Genomic DNA, 21,730 nt, shown 5'->3' on the forward strand with positions numbered 1-21,730 from the left:
AAACCTTTTATTAATTGTGTAATTGTGTTGATAACTGGAAAATGTTAAGCACTCCCAAATATAGATACCATGTTGGAGTCTTTTGACCACGTTCTTCTTGTTGATGCATGTCATCCAGAGCCCCCTTTCACCAAATTTACTTCTTGATTCAAGGACACCGGAGAAACTGTAAAGATAACCTAGAATCGTTAATATACCTTTTATTCATAACTTCCTTATTCATAATCTGAAAGTCATTACTCACCACATATACATAGATCACTGGAAGATAATGTACCTGTCTGAGTGTAGAACTAGGTTGGTTCCCTTGCATTTATTATTCAGTTACCCTAATGTTTAATGATGCTTGAAGAAATTATTCGTGTGGCACAAAGGGATGTGTGACTATGGAAACTCATTAAATTAACATTCAAGACATGTTACAAGGAACTCGTCATAAGATGTTCATAAAAACAAAGTATGTTTGTTATCACCTGATCAACTGTGTCTGAAGGGTTCATTTGAGTTACAAATCTCGATTTAGTGTATACCATTTTATTGTCACTTGATTTTTGACAGATGTGAGATATTCCAGATATCACACTTCAAGTTCCTATAGCTCATACCTTAGTTCCTGATAATCATATCGCAAATTGACGTAGTGAACTATCTTATGGATCTTTTGAATGTCTTCACTAAAATTCCTCCTGTCTAATCATCTTTCCAGTTTGCCTCTTGTGGAAATGAAAAGATTGAGTGGTGTTATAGTCATTTCCAGATATTCTGTAGCGGTTTTCCAGAAAGAAAGGTTTGCTTCAGGGTTATTGTGGTCATTTAGGTAGGTAACTCTTAATGAAGGATGAACTAACTTCATGATTGTCCAGAGTTCTGTTTAAGACCCAACTCGTGTACTTCAACCCCATTCCTCATTACCAAGCGACCTTCTTATGCATTGCATGCGTTTCCAAGCTTACGTGTCTAGCCAAGGATGTCTGTACCGAGGCATCTTTCCAGAATCCCAGTTGACCTTTCTTTGACTTTCGTTCTCATCTCTCAGGAGCCATGGGTAGTGGCGGTACCTTTGCGAGGTCACGACTTCACCGGACTCGGCTTCAACATCTCAGGTAATATGAGAGACGGCGTCTTTGTGAAAGATGTCCTGCATCGAGGTCCTGCCTCCGAGTCTGGTAAAATCAGTCCAGGTCAGTGCAACAAGTCGTACCATCGGTACCATTCCATAGATATGTATGAATCATATGTGCTGTGATGTCTATCAGAGTTTAACTTCCATTTTGGCTGAATACTTAGATTTCCCGTCTAAAAAGTGAAGAATTTTGTTAGTATCACAATTTTCATATAGTTTTTGTAAACACTTCCTCAACATTTTTATCAGTGTTGGCGTTGGGTCAGAAAAAGGTCATTATATTCCACAAGGAACTTGAGCATGTCTGTTTACGTATCCCCTGAATCACTGGAAAATGATGGAAAGAAAAACCTTAAGATCTGCTGGTGGAAACCAAGATCCAGATTTGGAACAAGCAGAATTCTGTATTGGATTTTACAGTGATGGAAACCTTGTCCTCCATTTACTGATGACCAACGTTCAAGAAAATTATCTTCTAAGACTCCTTCATTCATCCGTGTTAAACAAAGTTAACTGGCATTTCTAATGTTCCCTTCAGGTGATCGACTTTTGGGTTTAGCAGTGAGTACCGAGCATATGGTCCACGAAGACGCCCTGACGCTCCTCAGCTATGCTTCTCCATATCCTGTGATTCTCTTACTTGAAAAGCATGCCAATGGTGCTGACAAGCGTTTGCCTTCTTCGACTGCAGGAAGGCCGGTCCATCCATTTTACAGAAGCCAGTCAATCGATGATCTGACTAAGGTATGCCAAAATCAGTCATCCCGTTCTAAATTCCCTCTATTTTACTTTCACAATTACGTATTGATGCCTTCTGCATACACTCTGCAGTCATAGAAAGCTTGTGCTCCTTAGGAAGATTGTTTTTAAGTAAACAAGCAATGCCACAGTTTATCAGTTTTTGACTGGAATCCTGTTCTCTTTCCCCTTAAAGGATGAACTGGTCAGTCTATTTAAAAGGTTATATTACCAACTGAATAATGAAGATCAGGTCATTCACGTGCTAAATCAGTTCAATTCAACTCTCACCTTTTCTTTCATTCCAGTTGAAGCATTGAAGAACTAACTTATGATGCATTGTTGTCCTGAACCGTACATCAGCTATGGCAATCCTACCACTTTGTTTGTTGGCATTCTTCATCATACCTTATGCTGTTGTTTTGTACAAGCAGCTGTAATCTCCTTTTTCAGCTTGTTACATACTAGCACTGGCAGTATAGAAATGTGAAAATTTTATTGTTTTCATTTTACATTTCCAATTTATTGTTTTGGAAACCATTCAGTTTCCTAAATACTCTTCTCATACGTCTGTATTGCAGGAATTTCTCTTTTCAGTGAAGCTTTACATACCCCTCAACTAACTATTTCCAAATCATTATTTAAAAAACCAATTAAACTTTTCACAGATTCAGTTTAACAGATTTTAATTAAGATATAGTATATTCAGATGATAGAATATTGCTAAGATAAAAAAATCATATATATTAACATTTTCCCAGTAGTTTGTTTTATCAAGAATATCAAGATGTATTACCTATTCTAGAATTTTGATCTTAAACATGCAGAATTGGCAATGGATATGAAAATAAAGAGAAACCATTAAATCAATCAGTCGATACCATTTTTATGCCCATGTCCAGATAGCTGCAACATTACACAATCTCTCTTGCAGATTGGGAAGGCCGACATGTCACGCGTAAGGAAAGCCCACCTCTCAGGTGCTCGAATGAAACACGAACTCTCCCGTCCAGAAGGCGATGACAGCAGAGAGCTGAAAGGGAAGGACGACAGGGCAAAGGCTAGAGCAGGAAACAAGAAAGTCGATGCCAAACTTGCCAAGAGAGAAGCTCCCGAGCGCCACTCGGAACGAGCCATTGATGTTCCGGGTGTTGAATTGTCTAAACCAACTTCTCCGTCGTTCAAGGTAGAAATGCCCTCCGTCAGTGTGGATAAGCCTGACTCCAAACTGAAATTCGGCATCAAAGTTCTTCCTGATCTGACGAAGCGGACATCAAAAAGTGATCTTGACTTGGAAGCTGGAGGTTTTCACACTGAAGGTACCACTCTTTCAGCGTCCAGTCCTCTTGAGGCAGAAGTCAATGTTGAAAGTGAGGTGGACAAGTCTTCTAAAAAGGACAAGGCGGATGGTAAATCATCAGATGACAAACCTCCAAGCGGTGCAAAATTTGGCATTAAGTTGCCTCATTTGTCTGTAAGAGCAGATGCTAGTGATGTGACAGAAAAGGATACAGTTGTCAGTAAGGAGCAGAGCACAGATGAAAGGAATATTAGTTTAGCGTCAGATATAAGTGGCATTGCGCTTTCAGCTCTAGGTCTTACAAGAGGACAAGGTGATCAGAGCAAAGATTCCCACGAACCTAAAACAGATGATGAAAAGCAAATTGCTAAAGGAGCCTTTGGATTTGGGTTTAAAGGGTTTGGGAAGGATGAAGAATCTCACATTACGGCTTCCGATGAAGAAAAGGCCAAAACGAAAGGCAGCATAGGAGTGAATATTGTTCCTCCAGAAATTAATTCATCCTTTGGGGATGCTAAACTTAACTTGTCACATGATGATGGAGTGAACAAGAATGAATCGGAATCCAGAGAAGCAGAAGGGATTGCCTTGAGCTATAACGCTCCTGATATAACTTTACCATTTCTAAATGAAGGTTTGGAAGTTGAAGGAAGGGATATAGTAGGTGATTTATCTGCGGATATCAACGCACCAGAAATTAATTTAGCCGCCTCACAAGGTGACAGCATTTCCGCTGAAATGGGAGTGCCAAAAACTGGAGCAAGTTTACAGTTTCCAAGTGTTGATATCAGTATGAAAAAAGGAAGAGATAATAATGATTCAGATAAAGAAAAGGACGATAAGAGTGAAGGAAACTCTGGCATAGGAATCAAAACCAGTAAGTTTGCTCTTCCCAGCATGAGTCTGAAATTCCAGGGTGACAAGGATAAGCACTCACAGAAAGAAAGCAAACACGGAACAGATGATGACCAAACTCGGCTGGAAGGCATAAAAGATGTTGGGGACTTGCACCTTGATTTGCAAGGACCTAGAATTTCCACACCTGACGCAGATCTCGGTGCAGAGGTGGCTTTGCCGGCGGGAGAGGGTAGTGCAGAGGATCATCCAGAGGGCAAGAAGAATAAAAAATCTAAAAAAGACTTTGGATTTGGGTTTAAAGCACCAGACTTCAAATTGCCTTCGATGGGCTTGAAAGGCAAATGGGATGACAGTGAAGAGGAAGATGAGCATAAAGAATCAGAGAAGGGTAAAGGTAAGAAGTCATTTGGCTTCGGAATGAAAGGTCATGATGTGGATCTACCCTCTGGTAGTGCCAAAGTGAATCTTGATCTTGGTAGAGAACAAAAGGACGATGGAGACGTTAAAAAGGGGGAAGCAGAGAGTGACAGTAAAGACAAGAAAAATAGTAAAGAAAGTGAAGACGGGAAATCAAAGGGTGGATTTGAGTTCGGTTTCAAAGGCCCCAAGGTCAATTTCCCAAGTTTAAACTTTAGAGGAGATGATAGTGAAAAGGAAGACTTAGATGACGATGGACATGATGAAAATAAGAAAACAAAGGATGTACCAAAGAAAGGATTTAGCTTTAATCTTAAGGGTCCTGATATTACTTTACCAAAACTGGGTTTCCGAAAAGGTGATGATGAGGACGAGGACCAGGAGCAAGGTGACAAAGGAGATAATCAGGAAAGGGAGTATAGAATAACTAGTTCGGATATTTTACCCAAGGCAGATGTAAAGATTTCCTCAAAAGATAAGGAGACAGATGATTCGTTAGATGATGATGAAGAAGGTAGTGGAAGGAAGTCTAAAGAAGGGTTTGGCATTTCTTTTGGTACCCCTAATATTAGTTTGCCCTCCTTGAATCTTAGAGGCAAAAAGAAAGGTAGTGATGAGGAAAATGCAGATGCAGAAGACAGCAAAGGGAGAGATGGTACTAAAGACTCATTCTCCTTTGGTCTGAAGGGACCAGATGTTCATTTACCAACCTTAGCTTTAGAAGGCCGAGAAGAAGGGAGTGACCGGGAAAAGTTAGACACTGAGAGCCCTGAAGGTCGAGAGAAACAGAAAAAGTCTTCAGGTTTTGGCTTTAAGAAACTAGATATAAACTTACCCAACATAAAATTGAAAGGTAGGAAAGAAGGCAATGACAAAGGGGACACAGAGAGCGATGAAGAAAATGGCAGAGACAAGACAATGAAGGGTTTCAATATAAACCTCAAAGGTCAAAGGAATAATGACGAAGCATTAGTAAATAAAGAGTTTGGTTATGACGCAGGGCGACTTGAGGTTACAATGCCATCCATACATATCAAAGATAAACCAGAAAGTCGTGATAAAGATGAGTCAGGAGGAAAAGGGGACTCAGATAATGAAGACATCGAAGACCAGGGAGAAGAGGGCAAACTTAAGAAAAAGTCTAAAGATGGAATGAAATTCTCACTGAAAGGACCTGATATTAGTTTGCCAAAATTGAATCTGAAAAGTAGAAAAGAAAATGTGAAAGAGGCAGATGAACATGATTCTAGAAAAGATTTATCCAAAATGGAACTAAACTTGGAGGGTGCAGATGTTGACTTACCCAGTGTGGACATCAAGGGGAAGAAAAATAATCATGAAGAGGAATCTGATGATGATAGTAATGCTAAAGGGAACTCGAAGAAAGGATTCAAATTAGAGTTCAAAGCACCAAAAGTTGGTTTTCCTAGTATCGATTTAAAAGGCAGGAAGCGTGATGATCATGGAGAAAGCATAGATCATGAAAATCAGCAAGGAAAAGAGGTACCAAGAAGGCAGTATAGTTTTGAATTAGAGGGACCAGATGTCAAGTTGCCTTCCGTTAACCTTGATGATGATCAAGACGATATGGAAGACCACGAATCACGAGACACAAACAGTGATAACAAAGGAAAATCAAGAAAAGGACATGTTTTCAGTTTACAAAAACCCAACATCAGTATACCAGGGATGAATTTAAATGCTCGTATGGAGGCTGATGACAAAGGCTCGGATGACGACAGTCGTAAAGATAAAGACAAGGAAAAGACTGGGAAAGGATTTAGCTTATCAAACTTGATCTTCAAGGGTCAGGCTGATAGTAATCAAGAAGATAATTCAAATGATGAAGACCAAGAAGATGCTACCAACAAAAGGAAAGGTTTTAAATTTAATACAAAGGGACTGGATGTCAATTTACCCAGCATAAATCTGAAAGGTCGGAAAGAAGGCAAAGATGATCACAGTGTAGATGGTGACACCCATAATTCCAGTGATATGTCAGGTAAAGGCATCAGTTATGATTTCCATGGACCAGAGGTAAATTTGCCCCACATAACCCTAAAAGGTAAAAAGCCCAGAGATGGTGAAGACAAATTAGACGATGATGATGACGATAAGAAGTTCTTGGGTGAGCTGAAGATGGAGAGTGACTTAAGAGTATTGAAGGATGCTGAACAATCAGATGATGAGGACAGTGAAAATAAGAAGTCAAAAATGGGCCTCAATTTTGGCAATTTTAAGTTACCAACTTTCAGTCTGAGAGGCCATGACAAAGGAGATCACGAAAGAGATGTAGAATACGATCATGAAGAATACAGAGCGAAGAGAGGTGATCAGAACGTGGATGATGAGGAAGGTGGACGTTTTGACAAAGATGATGCCCACCTATCAGAATCAAAGAGAGAATTTGGCATAGCATTTAAGGGGCCAAGAAATTTGTTGCCGACTGTAGGCTTTCAGAGACATGGTGATGAACACGAAGAGAGTAAGGATGACTTAAAAACTACAAAGAAGAGTTACTCTGCTGCTCTAAAGGGACCAGATGTAAGTCTTTCTACCCCAAGCATTGAAATTCAAGGCTCAGATGTAGATGAAAAAGGTAAAGGAAAATCCTCTAAGAAAGGCTTTGGCTTTGGATTCAAAGTTCCCGATATTACTATGCCTACATTGAAGTCAACAGTGAGTGATCACGATGGAAAAGAAATATCTGATGAGGATGCAGATTTAAAGGGAAAGAAGGAGAAAAGAACTTTTGAAATGAATGTCAAACATCCAGAAGTTAAAATACCGAAATTAGAAGGTAAGGTAGGAGCTGAATTATCAGAGAAAGAGAACACAAAAAGTAAGAGGAATGATGAAGATCACAGAGAAAAGACCTTCAAGTTTAAAGCCCCAGGGCTAGATTTGCCCAGTTTTAAAACAGAAGGCAAAGGAGAGGTTGACGGAGAAGGAGATGGAGATAAATCTGAGACTGACAGTAAAGGAGGTGAAAAGGAATCAAGGATGCCATTTGACATAGGAGTAAAACTTCCTGATTTCAGTCTCCCCAGTTTTAGCCTCAAGGGTAAAGGTGACAAGACAGAAAACTCTGAAAATAGTGACGATGACATGGACGGTAAAATAAGAATCAAAGACGACAATAGAAGAATAAACAAAATGGACATTGAGTATGAGACCCACAACAAAATGGGTAGAGAGGGAAGTGAAGCAGAAGAGGAAGATGACAATGGGAAGAAGTCAAAGAATCGTAAACGCTTTGGTTTTGAAATAAGCGCCCCAGACATAAGCCTCCCAAATATGCATGTAAAAGCAAAAGGTCACCCTGAACCCGGGCTTAGTGATGAAGAGGATGAAGTGTCTAGTAAGAAAGGAGGGGAAAAGAAGGCTAAAAAACGTTTCAACTTTGGTATTAAAGGACCTGATTTTAACTTTACCTCTAAGAGCTCTACAGACAACGCAGAAGCTCGTAAAGTTGATGAAAATTCTGGCAGTGAAGCAAAAGATGTGAAATCGAGGAGGGCTCTAGACTTGGAATTTGAGGGCCCTGATTTTGACGAATCAAGTGTGAATCCTTTGAAGAGCGAATTTAATGAGGACTTCTCTGGCCTTGACATTAGCTTACCAAAAGCTCAGTTGAGGCAAGGAAAGCTCGGAATTAACATTCAAGGTTCAGGTGATCTAGACCATGATATAACAAAAGATGAGAGTTCTGTCCCAGATTTCACTTACAGCGTCAAGAGCCGTGAAGGGAGGCTAAACAAACAAAGCAAAGACCATGATCTTCATTTAAGAGGGACTGATATCAAATTACCTGCTGTAGACTTGCATAATGAGTATGAATTCACTGCTGACAGTGAGTATAATGTAAAGAAAAAGGTTCCTGAAATTGTTGCTAAGGGCCTTGATCTTCACATGCCTAGTGTAAGTATCAAACAGACTGACAGAGGTGAAAATAGTAAAGAGATCAGTAAGGAAGGAGACAATATGTCTACATCTAAATTTAGCTTAAAGGATCTTAAGGGAAAAGCTGGCACTCAAGAAAGCATTCATTATGAGCTGAATCTGAAGAAGGACCTCAGCAATGAGATGGACCTAGATCCATCTTTAGTTAAATCAAAGTACAGTGCAACAGGAATTATGTTGCCAAATATGAATGTCAACTTGCAGAAATCTGATGTTAATGTTACTTTACACAAGAATGCTGACAATGAGTCCAATATAGTTGCTGGGCGTGGGATAGAGGTTGACTTATCTGAGCATGACCTCCATCCAGGCAGCTTAGGTATAGATAATATTCCCAGAATTAAGGGCAAACAAAGTAAGTCACAGCTTGAATACCTCAGCTATAATGTTAAAAGCGAATTGCCCGAAGCTGATCTTGACTTTAAGGAAACTGATGTCAGCTTACCAGGCATGGGTATTGAAGTAGAAGCAAAGAAATCCAAAACAAGTTCGCATACACAGCCGGAGGATGAGGAGGGAGATTCAAGATTTTCTCCTGGATTTGGAGTCGCGTTTGGATTTAAAGGGTTCAAGAAACACATTGATATAGATACTGTAGATAAGGACCAAATGAATGAAGAATTCAGTAAACATATAGACTTAGCTTCAAAGGAAGTATCAATAAAGAGGCAGGAAATACCAGATGCATCTCTAAAACCACCTCGAAGTCCAAAGAATATCACTGTTAAAGATGTCAATGCCCCATTGCACGAAATTAGTGCCAGTTATCAAGGCCCTGATGTACATACCAAGAAGATGAAAACTGCATCTTACGAAGGAGGCTTGCGAGCAAATGTGAAAAAGGATGGTGATGGTGAAAGAACTACCGGGAAAGCAAAAGCTGAGGATGATGATGAAAAATCCAAAAATAAAAATAGATTTGGCCTAGGTTTTGGGTTCCGTGGCTTTGGGCGATCATCAGACAGTGAAGAGGATTGCAAGGAACCTCCATCCTTAACGCCAGATCCTGATCGCCCTGAAGTAAAAGAAGACAAGAAAAAGGCACGTAGCAGAATGAGCTTTGGATTCAAAGGTTTCTCAAAATCTTCTGATACTGAAGAAGAAAATTCAGAGAAAGTGTCTGGATCACCAATGGACAAAGATGGGGACGAAGAAAAACCGCGAACGAAGAGTAAAAGTGGCTTGCATTTCAGTTTCAAGGGAAGAAATAGCAAGAGCTCTGACTCAGAAGACAATAATGACCAAGAAAAAGTAGGCACGGACCCCCAACCAGAAAGTGGACACATCAAGCAGAAGCTCAAACCAAATCTGAGCTTTGGCTTTAAAGGTAAAAGTAGGAGCTATGATATGGAGACTGGGGAGGGGAAAAGTGAAATGAGATCAGATTCCGAGGGTGTTGAGGCTGAAGAAAAGGCTTCTTTAGACACGCAAGGTGAAGACGCATCGAGAATTAAATCACAAAAAGGTCGCAGTTTTGCATTTAAGAGCCGTAGTGCCAAGAATACATCAGACTCTGAAGGTGCAGAGGGTGAAGAGCGGGTAGAGTTAGATACCCACGGAGGGGATGAGAAAGTTAAAGAACAAAAGAGTAAAGGCATTAGACTAGGTTTCAAGGGCTTCAAGAATCTCAAAGGCAAAATTCAGACAGAAATTAGCCGTATGCGACACGACAGCCACTCTAGTGACGATGAAGCTACCCGAGAAGGAACTGTTAATGATCATCCAGACGCTCCTGAGGGAAAGAGAAAGAAAAGCTCGAAAAAGAAAAAAGAGAAAGAAAAGAAAAACAAAAAGGAGTGGACAGAAGTAATTGAGATCTCTGAAGAGAATTCTCATGTCTTGAGCGTTGCTGCAGCCGCCGCCAAAGATAACAGGAGAAAGCGCACAGAAAAGACAAATACATCGTCCTCATCCAGCTCCTCCTCTAGTTCAGAGGACGAAAATGAAGCATCCACAGAAGTAAAGAAAAGGAAACGCAATCGGGGAAGGAGCCGCCAGATAACAACTGGCGTGACTGAAGTAAATGTGAAGGATTACCCTGACGATGGGGAAGTGTCAGAGAAAGTACAAGTAGTGAAACGAGAAGTGAACATTGTTTTGCCACAGCTTGAATATTCCATAGAACCCAGTAAAACAGATGACGGTGAAATTACATCTAAACGTCGTGCTCCTGCACCCCCTAAAGAAGATCTGGCTAAACCAGTGAAAAAAGATAATGTGATTGTAAAAGAGGTAAGAATGAAGTCCTCACAGATCCCAAAAAATGCTATTGAGGTAAATGAGGTTGTTCACAGAACTGTAGTAGAAAGACACATACCAATGCTCTCACTCCATGATGTAAATTCAACAGCATCAGACAGTGAAGGAGAAAGAGGAGTTATCAGATCTGATCTGGAACCAATTACATCCTCCACACCAAAGCACCCACCAATTGACTCCGAAGAACTGAAGAGAAAAGCTGCTTCCCTTGGTGACCTTTCCCGATTACAAACAGAACCTGAAGTGGTTAATGTTATATTAGAAAGAGCAATGTCTCTTGATCTTACAAGAGCTGAAGCAACAACGTCTGTTGAAAAAGTCCCTAGACTCAATCACCCACTGCGCCTTCAGCTTCCTGATTCTTCTGCAACATCCATAGATGAAGAAGAGGAAGCATCAATAATGGCCCTTCGTGTTGATGGAGGGACAGGACTAAGAAGAGCTGGCCAATGGGGAACGCTGGAAGAAGCATTACAGCTTAGAAAATTTAGTTCCAGCAGCCTTGCAGAAGCTGTTTCTCCCAGAGTTTATGAACCTGAAGGAGAATCTGTTTCACACATTGAGATTAGTGGCTCCACATCAGTGAATGAAACTTCCTCACAGTGGGTTACAGCATCTGAAACATCAAAGAGGAGCATTACACTACATAAAAGTGATGATGAAAGTGAAGATCCACCAGCTTTGCCATCAACACCAGCTCCTCTTGGTGGAACCACAATCACACTGCTTGATGGGGATGCTACTATTTTGGATGGTGGGGTAGAAGTTACACCAATGAGGAGGAGGGAGGATGTGGATGTTGTCGTTGTTCAGTCAGGACGTCCAGCATCAAAGGAAAAGCAAGTGAGCAGTTTCAGTGTTCAGCTTTGCCAAGTATCGCCTGAACAGGAACTAACTCATGTATCAAAAATGATCACAAGCAGTAGCAGTAGCAGTAGCCGTAGCAGTCTCAGTAGTGACAGTGAAGCAGAGGCTAACATGGTGCCCCAAGAAATTAAGAGAGGGGAAGGAGTAACTGTTACTGTTGCTCCTCGTATTAGCAGCGTAGACGTGAGCGGAACTTCTTACGCTTCGTTGCCCCCTCCCGTTCCACCTAAACCTCGTTCGTCACGCGCGCAATCCCCGCCTGAACTAGTTGTTGCTCATCACGAGCCTGCAGTGGTAACTGTAAGGGAAAATGGTGCTGTTGTCGTCTCTACAGATTCCCTAACCCACACAGAAAACGTAACAATTTTACCTAATAGCATGGAACATGTCAGTATTGAATCTGTTTCCATGAAACCAACCATCAGTGAGAGAGTTATTGTCGATTCATCTGAGAATGGCAACAGTTTACCTAGCCATCTCTGCCACATGGAAGTGGCAAGCATCCCACAGAAATCGTTCACTCAGATAACGGTCGATGGCAGTGGTTACACAGTGTCTGAAGGTGCTCTTAGTAGAACGCTGATCATATCGACCCCATCTGGTCCAGCTGTGCCCTCTGGTCCAGACTCTCCACCTCCAACACTCCAGCCCCCTCATTAGTGATACTGAGAACAGTGGCATTTTGAACTGGTTAGTGAAGTATTATCTGTACGAACTCATTCCATATAAATACATCATGTCATAAACTGTCAGGTCGCTGAAACGGAAATGAAGAAATGATGATTGCATTATGAGCGCAAATCCCCTCTTTTGTTTATAAAGTATGTTTTTTTGTAAACAAATGTTGTTTCCTTATAGTTGTGGAGAATAGGACCTGTTACTTTTTCTTCTATTCCAGTTATTTGGTTACTTGTGTAGATTGCTAAATCTTTTGATAAGCCATTACAAGAAGCATTTGTATATTCTGTATAAGGTTCATGAAATTGACTTGAGACAAATCCAGAAAACGTTTGTCTCACATCCCCCTGCTGTGTCTCTCAAAACCAAAGTTTGTTTGCTTATGTATTTCATCATTACCTGCCATAAATTGGACTCATCACAATATGAAGTTGTATTGTTTGCTCAAAGATTTTATTGATTACTGATGTGTCCTGTAGCTCACGTGAGAAACGCTTGCCAGGTTTATTCAAGCCATATTAAGGTGGTGATTGTGAATCGAAGCTTAGTGACAACCAAGAAGGGATATCTGCCAAAAATTCTCCTCCCCATTTCATCTAGTTTCTCATCTTCTGCTGTTCAGTTTGCTCTAGAGTTAGTTTTATTTCATATTCATTCATTAGTTTTATTGGCTCTTGTATGCAGTGTGATGTCAGTTTTTCAGATATAAACTCAGGAATCAAAACCATGATTTGTTTTCAAATTTAAAAGTGATATTTCACGTTTTATTTGGATGCTGTGAAATGAAGGAATTCCCAGCTGGATTTCTTCCTGAAATTGTGGTGTAGCTTCAACAAGACGCGTTCATGACTTTGTCTTTTCGTGAGAACTGACACACGCGCACATGGCTCTTTTGTTTACGCTGTGGTGCTGCTTAAGGGAATCCGCTGAATCTACAGAATAGGTGACCAGTCGAGAACCATGATGGGTGCGATATTTTGGCAATGCTGATGCACCCACAACTCTGTGCGGGTGAACAAGATCGAGTAACCGCTGGCTCTGACTTTCCAGAAAGGGTTAAAGTGGTGCACTGGTCTGCGTCCCGTCACCGATAGTGTCACGATCCCCGGGAATGGCCTCGAGTGATTGACAGTTGAAACTGACCACGGGTGACAAACGGGAACAAAAATTATCGAATTATCGTGCACTGGCAGTTCCCAAGAAGTGGTCCGTAGTGGTGAGTTCTTGTCCCACGACGAAGGCACAACTCTGTGATGAAAGAGCTGTGGTGAGGAGCATCATTATCGTCCTTACAAATATTGTCAAGGAACTTTGGATGTGGGGAAGGAGGGTTCTCCTGGTGCCTATTCATTATTAGTGGAGTCGACGCTTTCATTCCTTTATTTCGGATGATAAATTGAAGGGCTCCATTCAACCCGTCCAATGAAAAATATACCTCTGATATGTTGTAATTTAATGAGAGAAAAACAAAAAAGCTGCCGTAAAGGTTTTACTTTTTTTTAGTTTGTGTTGTTCTGTTTTATGTTAGTGACTTAGAAAGAGAGAATAAAGCTTATATATTTTACTTCGAGATGTGATGTTTCTCTGTTACTGTGGACATATGACTGCTGTTTCTGACTGTTCTTGTATTATGGTTCGAGGTCTCATAATGAAATGTCATATTTTCTTCTCTTTCTCTCTCTCTCTCTATCTCTGTTCACTGATACTTCTCCATATGACTGTAAATAAGAGTAATTAATTGTAGGAATTAATTGTTATTAGCTTTGTTAACGTATTACGTTAATAACAGTTATCCAGTACCATTTAAGGATGTCACACTCAACTGTCGGAGTTTATTAGACTTTAAGGTATGGATGTCGGTGCCATACGAGACGTTGCTGGTCCGGTTGTGCTCAAATTTCGGAACTCGGACAGACGCGCCGAGGTGCCCTGGCCAAGTTCCGGCGTCAAGAAATGTGGGCGTGCGTGTGTCCGTCACACGCACACACAAAATAAATTAAAAAAATTCAACGGGAGAAAACTGATAATGAAAATCAAAAAGTAATGTAATTTGTCGTTGGTTTAAAATGATGTCATTTTATAATAAAAGTAGTCTTAAGAAGCAACGAACATACGTTAGATGTAATACACGAAAACAACAGCTTTGTAATCGCACGTGTATTTGTCACGTGTATTGAAGGAAAGATAGTGTGTTTATATCATTATGACAACTAAGTACAGCCATAGATAATGGTAATGCTAGTTCTTCTCTGAAAGATGTGTGAGGTATATGTGTCCATATACAAAGCAAATAATGGCGTGGGCACAGATGCAAATATATTCACCCATCTAATCATCTAATTCAGCTGTCTGACGCTTCTAGGACTTTTGTTTTTATTAATGTGAAGGTGTGTGCATAGTTATATCAAATATATATATATATAAATATAGTATTTTGTGATCACATCAATCTCTCTCATATATCATCTTTCCTTTTTTCATATCATAACATTCCCCCAACCCTAACTCCGTTAAATCTCGATGGATTCACAAAGAAAACCATGGACTTATGTTTGATGTAAATTTTTTTTATTATATAAATACATAATAACATATTTGTATTTTTTTTTTACTGTATACTCTACCAGTGGCCAAAGACTGGAGATTTCACCATCCTGCCTTGACAACCTACCGCACTTTTAGAAATCGGATGCACGGTTGACCGTGGCATGGCGATGAAATCTCCCGACTCGGTGGCCACGTATATGACACCGTCTTGGTTCTTCTTTTTCTATTCGTCGAAGCAATAATTTCTCGTGTAGTGTAAAAACTCTCTAGTATTAATTGAGTGGAATAATAAGTGTTCTTTTTGTTTGTTTTTTAAACTGTTTGCTCACCTAAGAAGTCTATTTTGGCATTTACTGCAGTCATGGGGTTTTTAGAAGAGGTGGGTATGAATAGTCATATCAGTGACAGTTTTGTAAATGTATGCATGTGTTTGTGTATGCACATATGTATGATGCTTCTGTAGTATGTATTGTTTTACAAGTGTTTACTGTATACATATATATGTGTATGTGATAATATAATATATATATATATATATAATATATATATATATATATATATATATATATATATATATATAATATAAGGTAGGGAGAGTGAATGACGTCTTAGGCTATTTGTTATAGTTAGATAGAGTTAGAAGCAGATGAGTGCTATAGTTCTATGTACGATTGTACCCGTACAAAGAAATACGTGTATCTGATTATAAACCTAATGCCAGCATAAATACGTTATTTCTTTTGATAAACTTAACTTAAACTGCCTGGTGGTTACGTAAGTGCATATAGTGACGTACGGACGGACACACGCACACACACAAATATATATATATTTATATATATATATATATATATATAGTATATATATATAGACTATATATATATATATATGGTATATATTTATATATATATATATATAGATATATATATATATACTATATATATATATAGTTTTATGGTCAGTAAGTGGTATTGTAAATCCAGAGTACTTGATATATATATATATATATATATCAATATATATATATATATATATATATATATATATAGAGAGAGAGAGAGAGAGAGAGTAAGAGAGACAGAGAGAGATAGAGAGAGAGAGAGAGAGAGAGAGAGAGAGGGGTTACCTCTTTAGAAAAAAAAATCTGATAATAACGGTTTTGCCTCTATTTTTGTTATTCATAATTATACGTGAGGTCCCACTACAATATTGAACGTTCAATAAACCCTTCGTTATCAAACTCTATAAAAAGCAATAGATTGTCTCATTCGCGGTATACCTTTGCAAAATTCATTTACGTACGACCATTGAGTACCGTGATTCATTGTGAAGGTGGTTTGATAACCAACTAGCTGCTGCAATGTCTGTTGGGATGTCTCAATTCAAGATAGACCAGTGCAAGGCCTTTGAAAATGGTTATGTTGGCATATCCCCCGCACGAGATCGCAGCGTTATAGAAGCTCTCTCCTTAATGAAGACGACACTCTCTCTCTCTCTCTCTCTCTCTCTCTCTCTCTCTCTCTCTCTCTCTCTTCCAATGACCAACGTATACCTATTATTTGTCAATCTCTTTAGAAACTAATGTTAGTGCACCGTAGATATAACAGTAATCACTCACTCGTGTGTGCGTGTGTATGTGTATTTGATTGTGTGTGTTTGTGTGTGTCACTCTTCAAAGATAACAACACAAACTGTATGTAGCCTCTTATCTTATCAACTTTCACCTTTGAGGGGCGGAACAAACCGAGGACGGAAATTGGTGATCAAAAGTGACCTCCAGAATCCCTCCCCCGAAAAAAAACTTTTCTCGAGTTATTCAGATATTCTCCAGAACCGAATCCATTCTCGTTCGAAGAAGAAGAAGAAGAATTTCATTGAAATAAAAGTCCACTCACTCGAAGTGTACCAGTAGAATTCTTATCTACCTCAGCTCAAATGCAGTACAATGGACTTCACAACGGCAAGGAACACACTGTAGTTCTACTGTGACTCGCTAACGACAAGGAACACACTGTAGTACTACTGTGACTCGCTAACGGCAAGGAACACACTGTAGTACTTCTGTGACTCGCTAACGGCAAGGAGCACACTAGTACTACTGTGACTCACTAATGGCAAGGAACACACTAGCACTACTGTGACTTGCTAACGGCAAGGAACACATGTAGTACTACTGTGACTCGCTAACGGCAAGGAACACACTGTAGTACTACTGTGAGTATACGACTCGAGCTGGCGCCCAGACTTGCCCGAACATTCATAGGTGAATCCATTCAAAGTTTAGATAAAATCAGGTCCACACACGGATGAGAATAGATAAATAGTTTGATAGATAGGTGGGTAGGTAGATAGCTTGAGTGACTGATGAGTCTGATGTGCTAGCGAACGATTATTATTATTGTAAGAAACGCATCGCAGTGCGAAAGCGAATGTAGAAGCGAATGAAGTTGTGATCGAATCTATGTAGTACTACTTATTTTGTTTTGCGCTTTTTCATTCATTTGTTTGCATAAATTTTCATCAAAGAAAATCAGGGTCTTGTTTTTAGATTTATATCCCTTCTCTTGCCTTCCCCCCTCCCCCCCTCCCCACCCCCCCCACCCCCCACCACAACAACCCCCTCTCTCTACATATTTTTTTTTCTGTCAGGTGTAGAAAATAGATGTTCCGTTGAATGTGCATCAATTTATATATATTAGGTAAAAAAAATAACTAACATTATATACAGATTATATACATATGTACGGATAATATAGCATATATATATACGTGTATATTATGCCATATATAATGTGTACGTGAATATATATATATTATATATATATATATATATATATATATATATATATATATGACTATATATATATTAATTACACATCATTAAATGGCTATATGCATCATTTTTTTACTGTTTTATTTTCCAGTTCATATATACTTATATTTTAGATAATAATCAACATATGTCAAAAAACTGTGGTTGTGTAGAAATGTAATCTTAAAGATTTATGAATAAAATTAAGTTCAATATATATATAAATATATATATATATATAAGCTAAAGAGCTGTGTTTCATTCAATCTCCTTCACAGAACGAAATGAATCACAAGAATCACTAGATTCTAAAATTACAGGTGATTATCTGCTCGTATAACCGTATATTTGTTTACATTTCATGTAGAAGTTCTCCTTGGCATGGCATCTATAAGTGATGCCCTTTTGTTTAGAGGTGTTTAGTTAGACCTTACCGCGTTTAGCTAACATCCAAAAGGCCATATGGACGTCAACTTATTGTCGTTATGAAGGATATTGTCATCGTATCAGTTTAACAATGTTGAACACACTGAAATTATACCCATAAAGCTTTTGTTAGGTGGTACAATACGGTACACCTGAATACTCTTGTGTTCTGAAAAGCCTGCCTCCTTGTGCCTTGTACCACCGTTGGTAAATAGCTGTGATATTCCGGTTATTGAAGTTTGTTGGCATATTGTTGTCTAAACACTGTCCCTTAGTGGCCTCACGATTCAAAACGGGGATAATGTATGGGTGGTTTCATATATATGTAAAATAAGCGCCTCAGCTGCGTGGTTGGTATGGTATTAACGTTCCACCTCGGTGGTCGCGGGTTCGATTCTCGGCCATTCCATTGAGGAGTGAGAGATGTGTATTTCTGGTGATAGAAGTTCACTCTCGACGTGGTTCGGAAGTCACGTAAAGCCGTTGGTCCCGTTGCTGAATAACCACTGGTTCCATGCAACGTAAAAGCACCATACAAACAAACAAACAAACAAACAAACATATATAAAATAATTCAGGAGTTTCTCTATTCAGTGACGAAAGTCCACGTACGTCCCAAGCGGAAAAATACTGAAATATATTTTAGAAACAGTGATGAATACGAAAGCCCTCAGGAGTATACGTGGAAAGCCAAGAGAATATAAATTACCATCTGTCATCGAAGATAAATATACTACATGGCATCGAGAATCTCTGCATCGACATCAAATCTAAGGTACGACAATGCTTCATTTGAGGTCAAACATTTCAAAGTTGCCGGAAGAAGTGACGGGTGAGTGAACTTGACTCCTGAGAGAATTGGAGGGTCTTGTGGACATCTTGCTTATTAGCGAGGCCACCTAGCCTTTAAGATATCGTGACCTAACCTAACCTGGTAGATAGACGTAGCCTAAAGGACTTGGCTAATGGCAGGTTTACTGCTACACCATGTATATTGGTAACAGTTTATATATTTTTTTTATGTCAAAACAGTGGTTGACGAAATATGTCGAAGAGTATTATGCAATATTTACGCAAGATAATTTTAATTATTTGGCTAATACTCATTTTTATTATTATTATTATTATTATTATTATTATTATTATTATTATTATTATTATTATTATTTCAAAGGCTATGGGATCAAACCAATTCTTAGGAAGCCATCAGTGTCTTGAGGGGGGCAAGTACCCCCAGCAGATCCCCCCAAAATGAAGCCCCTTTCAGGGGGGTAAACGTAAGAAATATGTACATACATAAACATGGATGTTCGCCCTACCAACACATATTCCTCCCCATTCTATAATGGACTTTTGACGTAAGAGTACTAGCAAAAGTGCAAGGTTGCAAAAAAAGCCAGCCAGGGTGTTTAACCTTTGACCGTGTTGTTCCAGCTTAGCGAGGAATGTTTAGACGAGTAATCCGGTTACCGCGCTAATGACCTTTGTTATAGGGGGAGGTAGGGGGTGGGGGGGGGGCGGAGCAGGGTGGTGTGTGGTTGGGGTGGGCGGGGTGGGAAGATGAGTAGAATAGAAATTCTCCTTACATACGGTGTTGGTTTGGATTATATATATGTATATGTATAATATATATCTATATATATATATATATATTATATATTAATGAATAAAGGGGTTATATAGATTTTGCAGTATATATATCATATATATAGATATAGTATATAGTAATATTTCATAATATAATATATCTATACATACATTAGATATATATATATATACTATAGATTATATTATATAATATATATATATAATATATATATATATATACAGGGTGTCCATAAGGTCCCAGTACCATTCTGAGCAATAAATACTTGTAATGATGCTGGGAATTTATGGACACCCTGTATATATATATATATATATATATTATATATATATATATAATATATATATATATATATATATATATACATATATTGCACACTCCATGTGAATATCTGACACCCAAACGGTATTATCATCATACATAAGTCCACCTTCCCCTGCTGCCAAGATTCGAAACTGCGCAATTATACTTCCTTACCTCCAGTGCCAGAGAACATTTAATCAATCAATCTGCAGCAAAAAAAAAAAATTATAATTAATAAAAAAAAAAAAGTGCACTTGTCACTATACAAACCCGCAAGGTAGGATCGCCAAAGTTATCTAGATACTGTTTTGCTATCGTATTACAGATCTGTTAATGATATAATGATATGGGCATAATATATATATATATATATATATATATATATATATATATATATATATATATATATATAGTTTTCTGATAAGTTAAAAAAAAAATTTCTCCGATTTGAGTGGTTCCAAATAAAAGTTTTTTGACCATGTAGTTTTTCTGATAAATTAACAAAATAATCATTTTTTTATAGATTTGAGTGGTTCCAAATAAAGTGTTTTTCATATAGTTTCTGATAGATAAACAAAAATAATTTTTTTCGATTTGAGTGAATGTCCAAATAAAGTTGTTTTTATATCATTTTTTTTGATGATAAAAAAATTAAAAAAAAACTATCTTCCGATTTGAGTGGTGCTAAATAAAGCTGTTTTATATAATTTTTTGATCAATAACAAAATCAAATTTTTTTCCGATTTGAGTTTGCCAAATAAAGCTGTTTTATATCATTTTTCGATAAATTACAAAATTAATTTTTTCCGATTTGAGTGGTGCCTAATAGTTTTTTTTTTCTTTTTAGATTTTTTTATATAATAACAAAATTACAATTTATTTTCGATTTGGGTGAGGCCAAATGAAGGTTTTTTATAGATTTATTTTTTTTTTTTTTTTTTATAAAATAAGAAAATAATTTTTCTATTTGAGTGGTCCCAAATAAAGCTGTTTTTATATCATTTTTTTTTTTTATAAATTACAAAATTGAATTTTTTTCAGATTTGAGTGGTGCTAACTAAAGTTTGTTTTTTTCACATTCGAACAATACGCGAGACTTCCGTTTAGTATGATGACAGGTATATATTTTGACCTTTGACCTTCCAATGAGTTTAGCCCTGACATCAATACTTTTCTGGTTCTGCTGACGCTGTTCACACGAGCGTTGTCCTTTTTTGTACATGACAAGGTTTCTTCTTCCTTCGTTAATTTTGTTGATTTTACTTCTTGGTCATAAATTGAAAACGGTGTTATATAATAAGCCTACAAACTACTTTGTTGTTGTTGTTGTTGTTGTTCTCTCTGGGGGGCTAGGAAAGGTCTATGGAAAAGCCTAAAAAGGTCTGAAAAAGGGGTTTTGCGTTGAGTTAAAGAAACATGAATAATCATTTATTAGAATGAAAATGTATAGAATAAATAATGCGTATGTTAAACAGTGCAGAACAATTCTTTCTAATAAAATATAGCGTATTCATTTTAATTTTCGTTGGTGAAACAACCCTCCAATTGGCCGTAGATTTTAGCATGCGCGCCCCCGATTAAGCTGGAGGTCGCATCACGCCTTGCTTATCACATAAGTAAGGCACGGGATCCTGAACTTACCATATCTCGGGTAATAACACAGGACTTATAACCCTTCGGATATGACTAAGGGTACCCCTGGAAAGCCTCTCTCTCTCTCTCTCTCTCTCTCTCTCTCTCTCTCTCTCTCTCTCACGCTTTCCACACTTTCTCTTCCTTACTTTGTAATACCTCCTCTTGAGTTGATGGTGAGGATGTTCTTCTTAGTGTGGT

At 38.3% G+C, this 21,730-nt stretch overlaps 1 protein-coding gene across 1 annotated transcript in view; it reads left to right on the forward strand.

The window, feature by feature from the left end:
- LOC135215182 (neuroblast differentiation-associated protein AHNAK-like) overlaps window positions 1-14,700 on the forward strand; it is a 127,077-nt gene extending 112,377 nt beyond the window's left edge. Inside the window, exons 5-7 of the mRNA XM_064249656.1 lie at window positions 1,037-1,181; window positions 1,662-1,867; window positions 2,796-14,700. Of these exons, the coding sequence (XP_064105726.1) occupies window positions 1,037-1,181; window positions 1,662-1,867; window positions 2,796-12,185 (9,741 nt within the window). The 3' untranslated portion in view covers window positions 12,186-14,700. The remainder of the gene's footprint in view (window positions 1-1,036; window positions 1,182-1,661; window positions 1,868-2,795) is intronic.
- Window positions 14,701-21,730: the final 7,030 nt, after the last annotated feature.

The sequence above is a fragment of the Macrobrachium nipponense genome, chromosome 5 (assembly GCF_015104395.2).
Source record: "Macrobrachium nipponense isolate FS-2020 chromosome 5, ASM1510439v2, whole genome shotgun sequence".
In the NCBI taxonomy this organism is placed as follows: Eukaryota; Metazoa; Arthropoda; class Malacostraca; order Decapoda; family Palaemonidae; genus Macrobrachium; species Macrobrachium nipponense.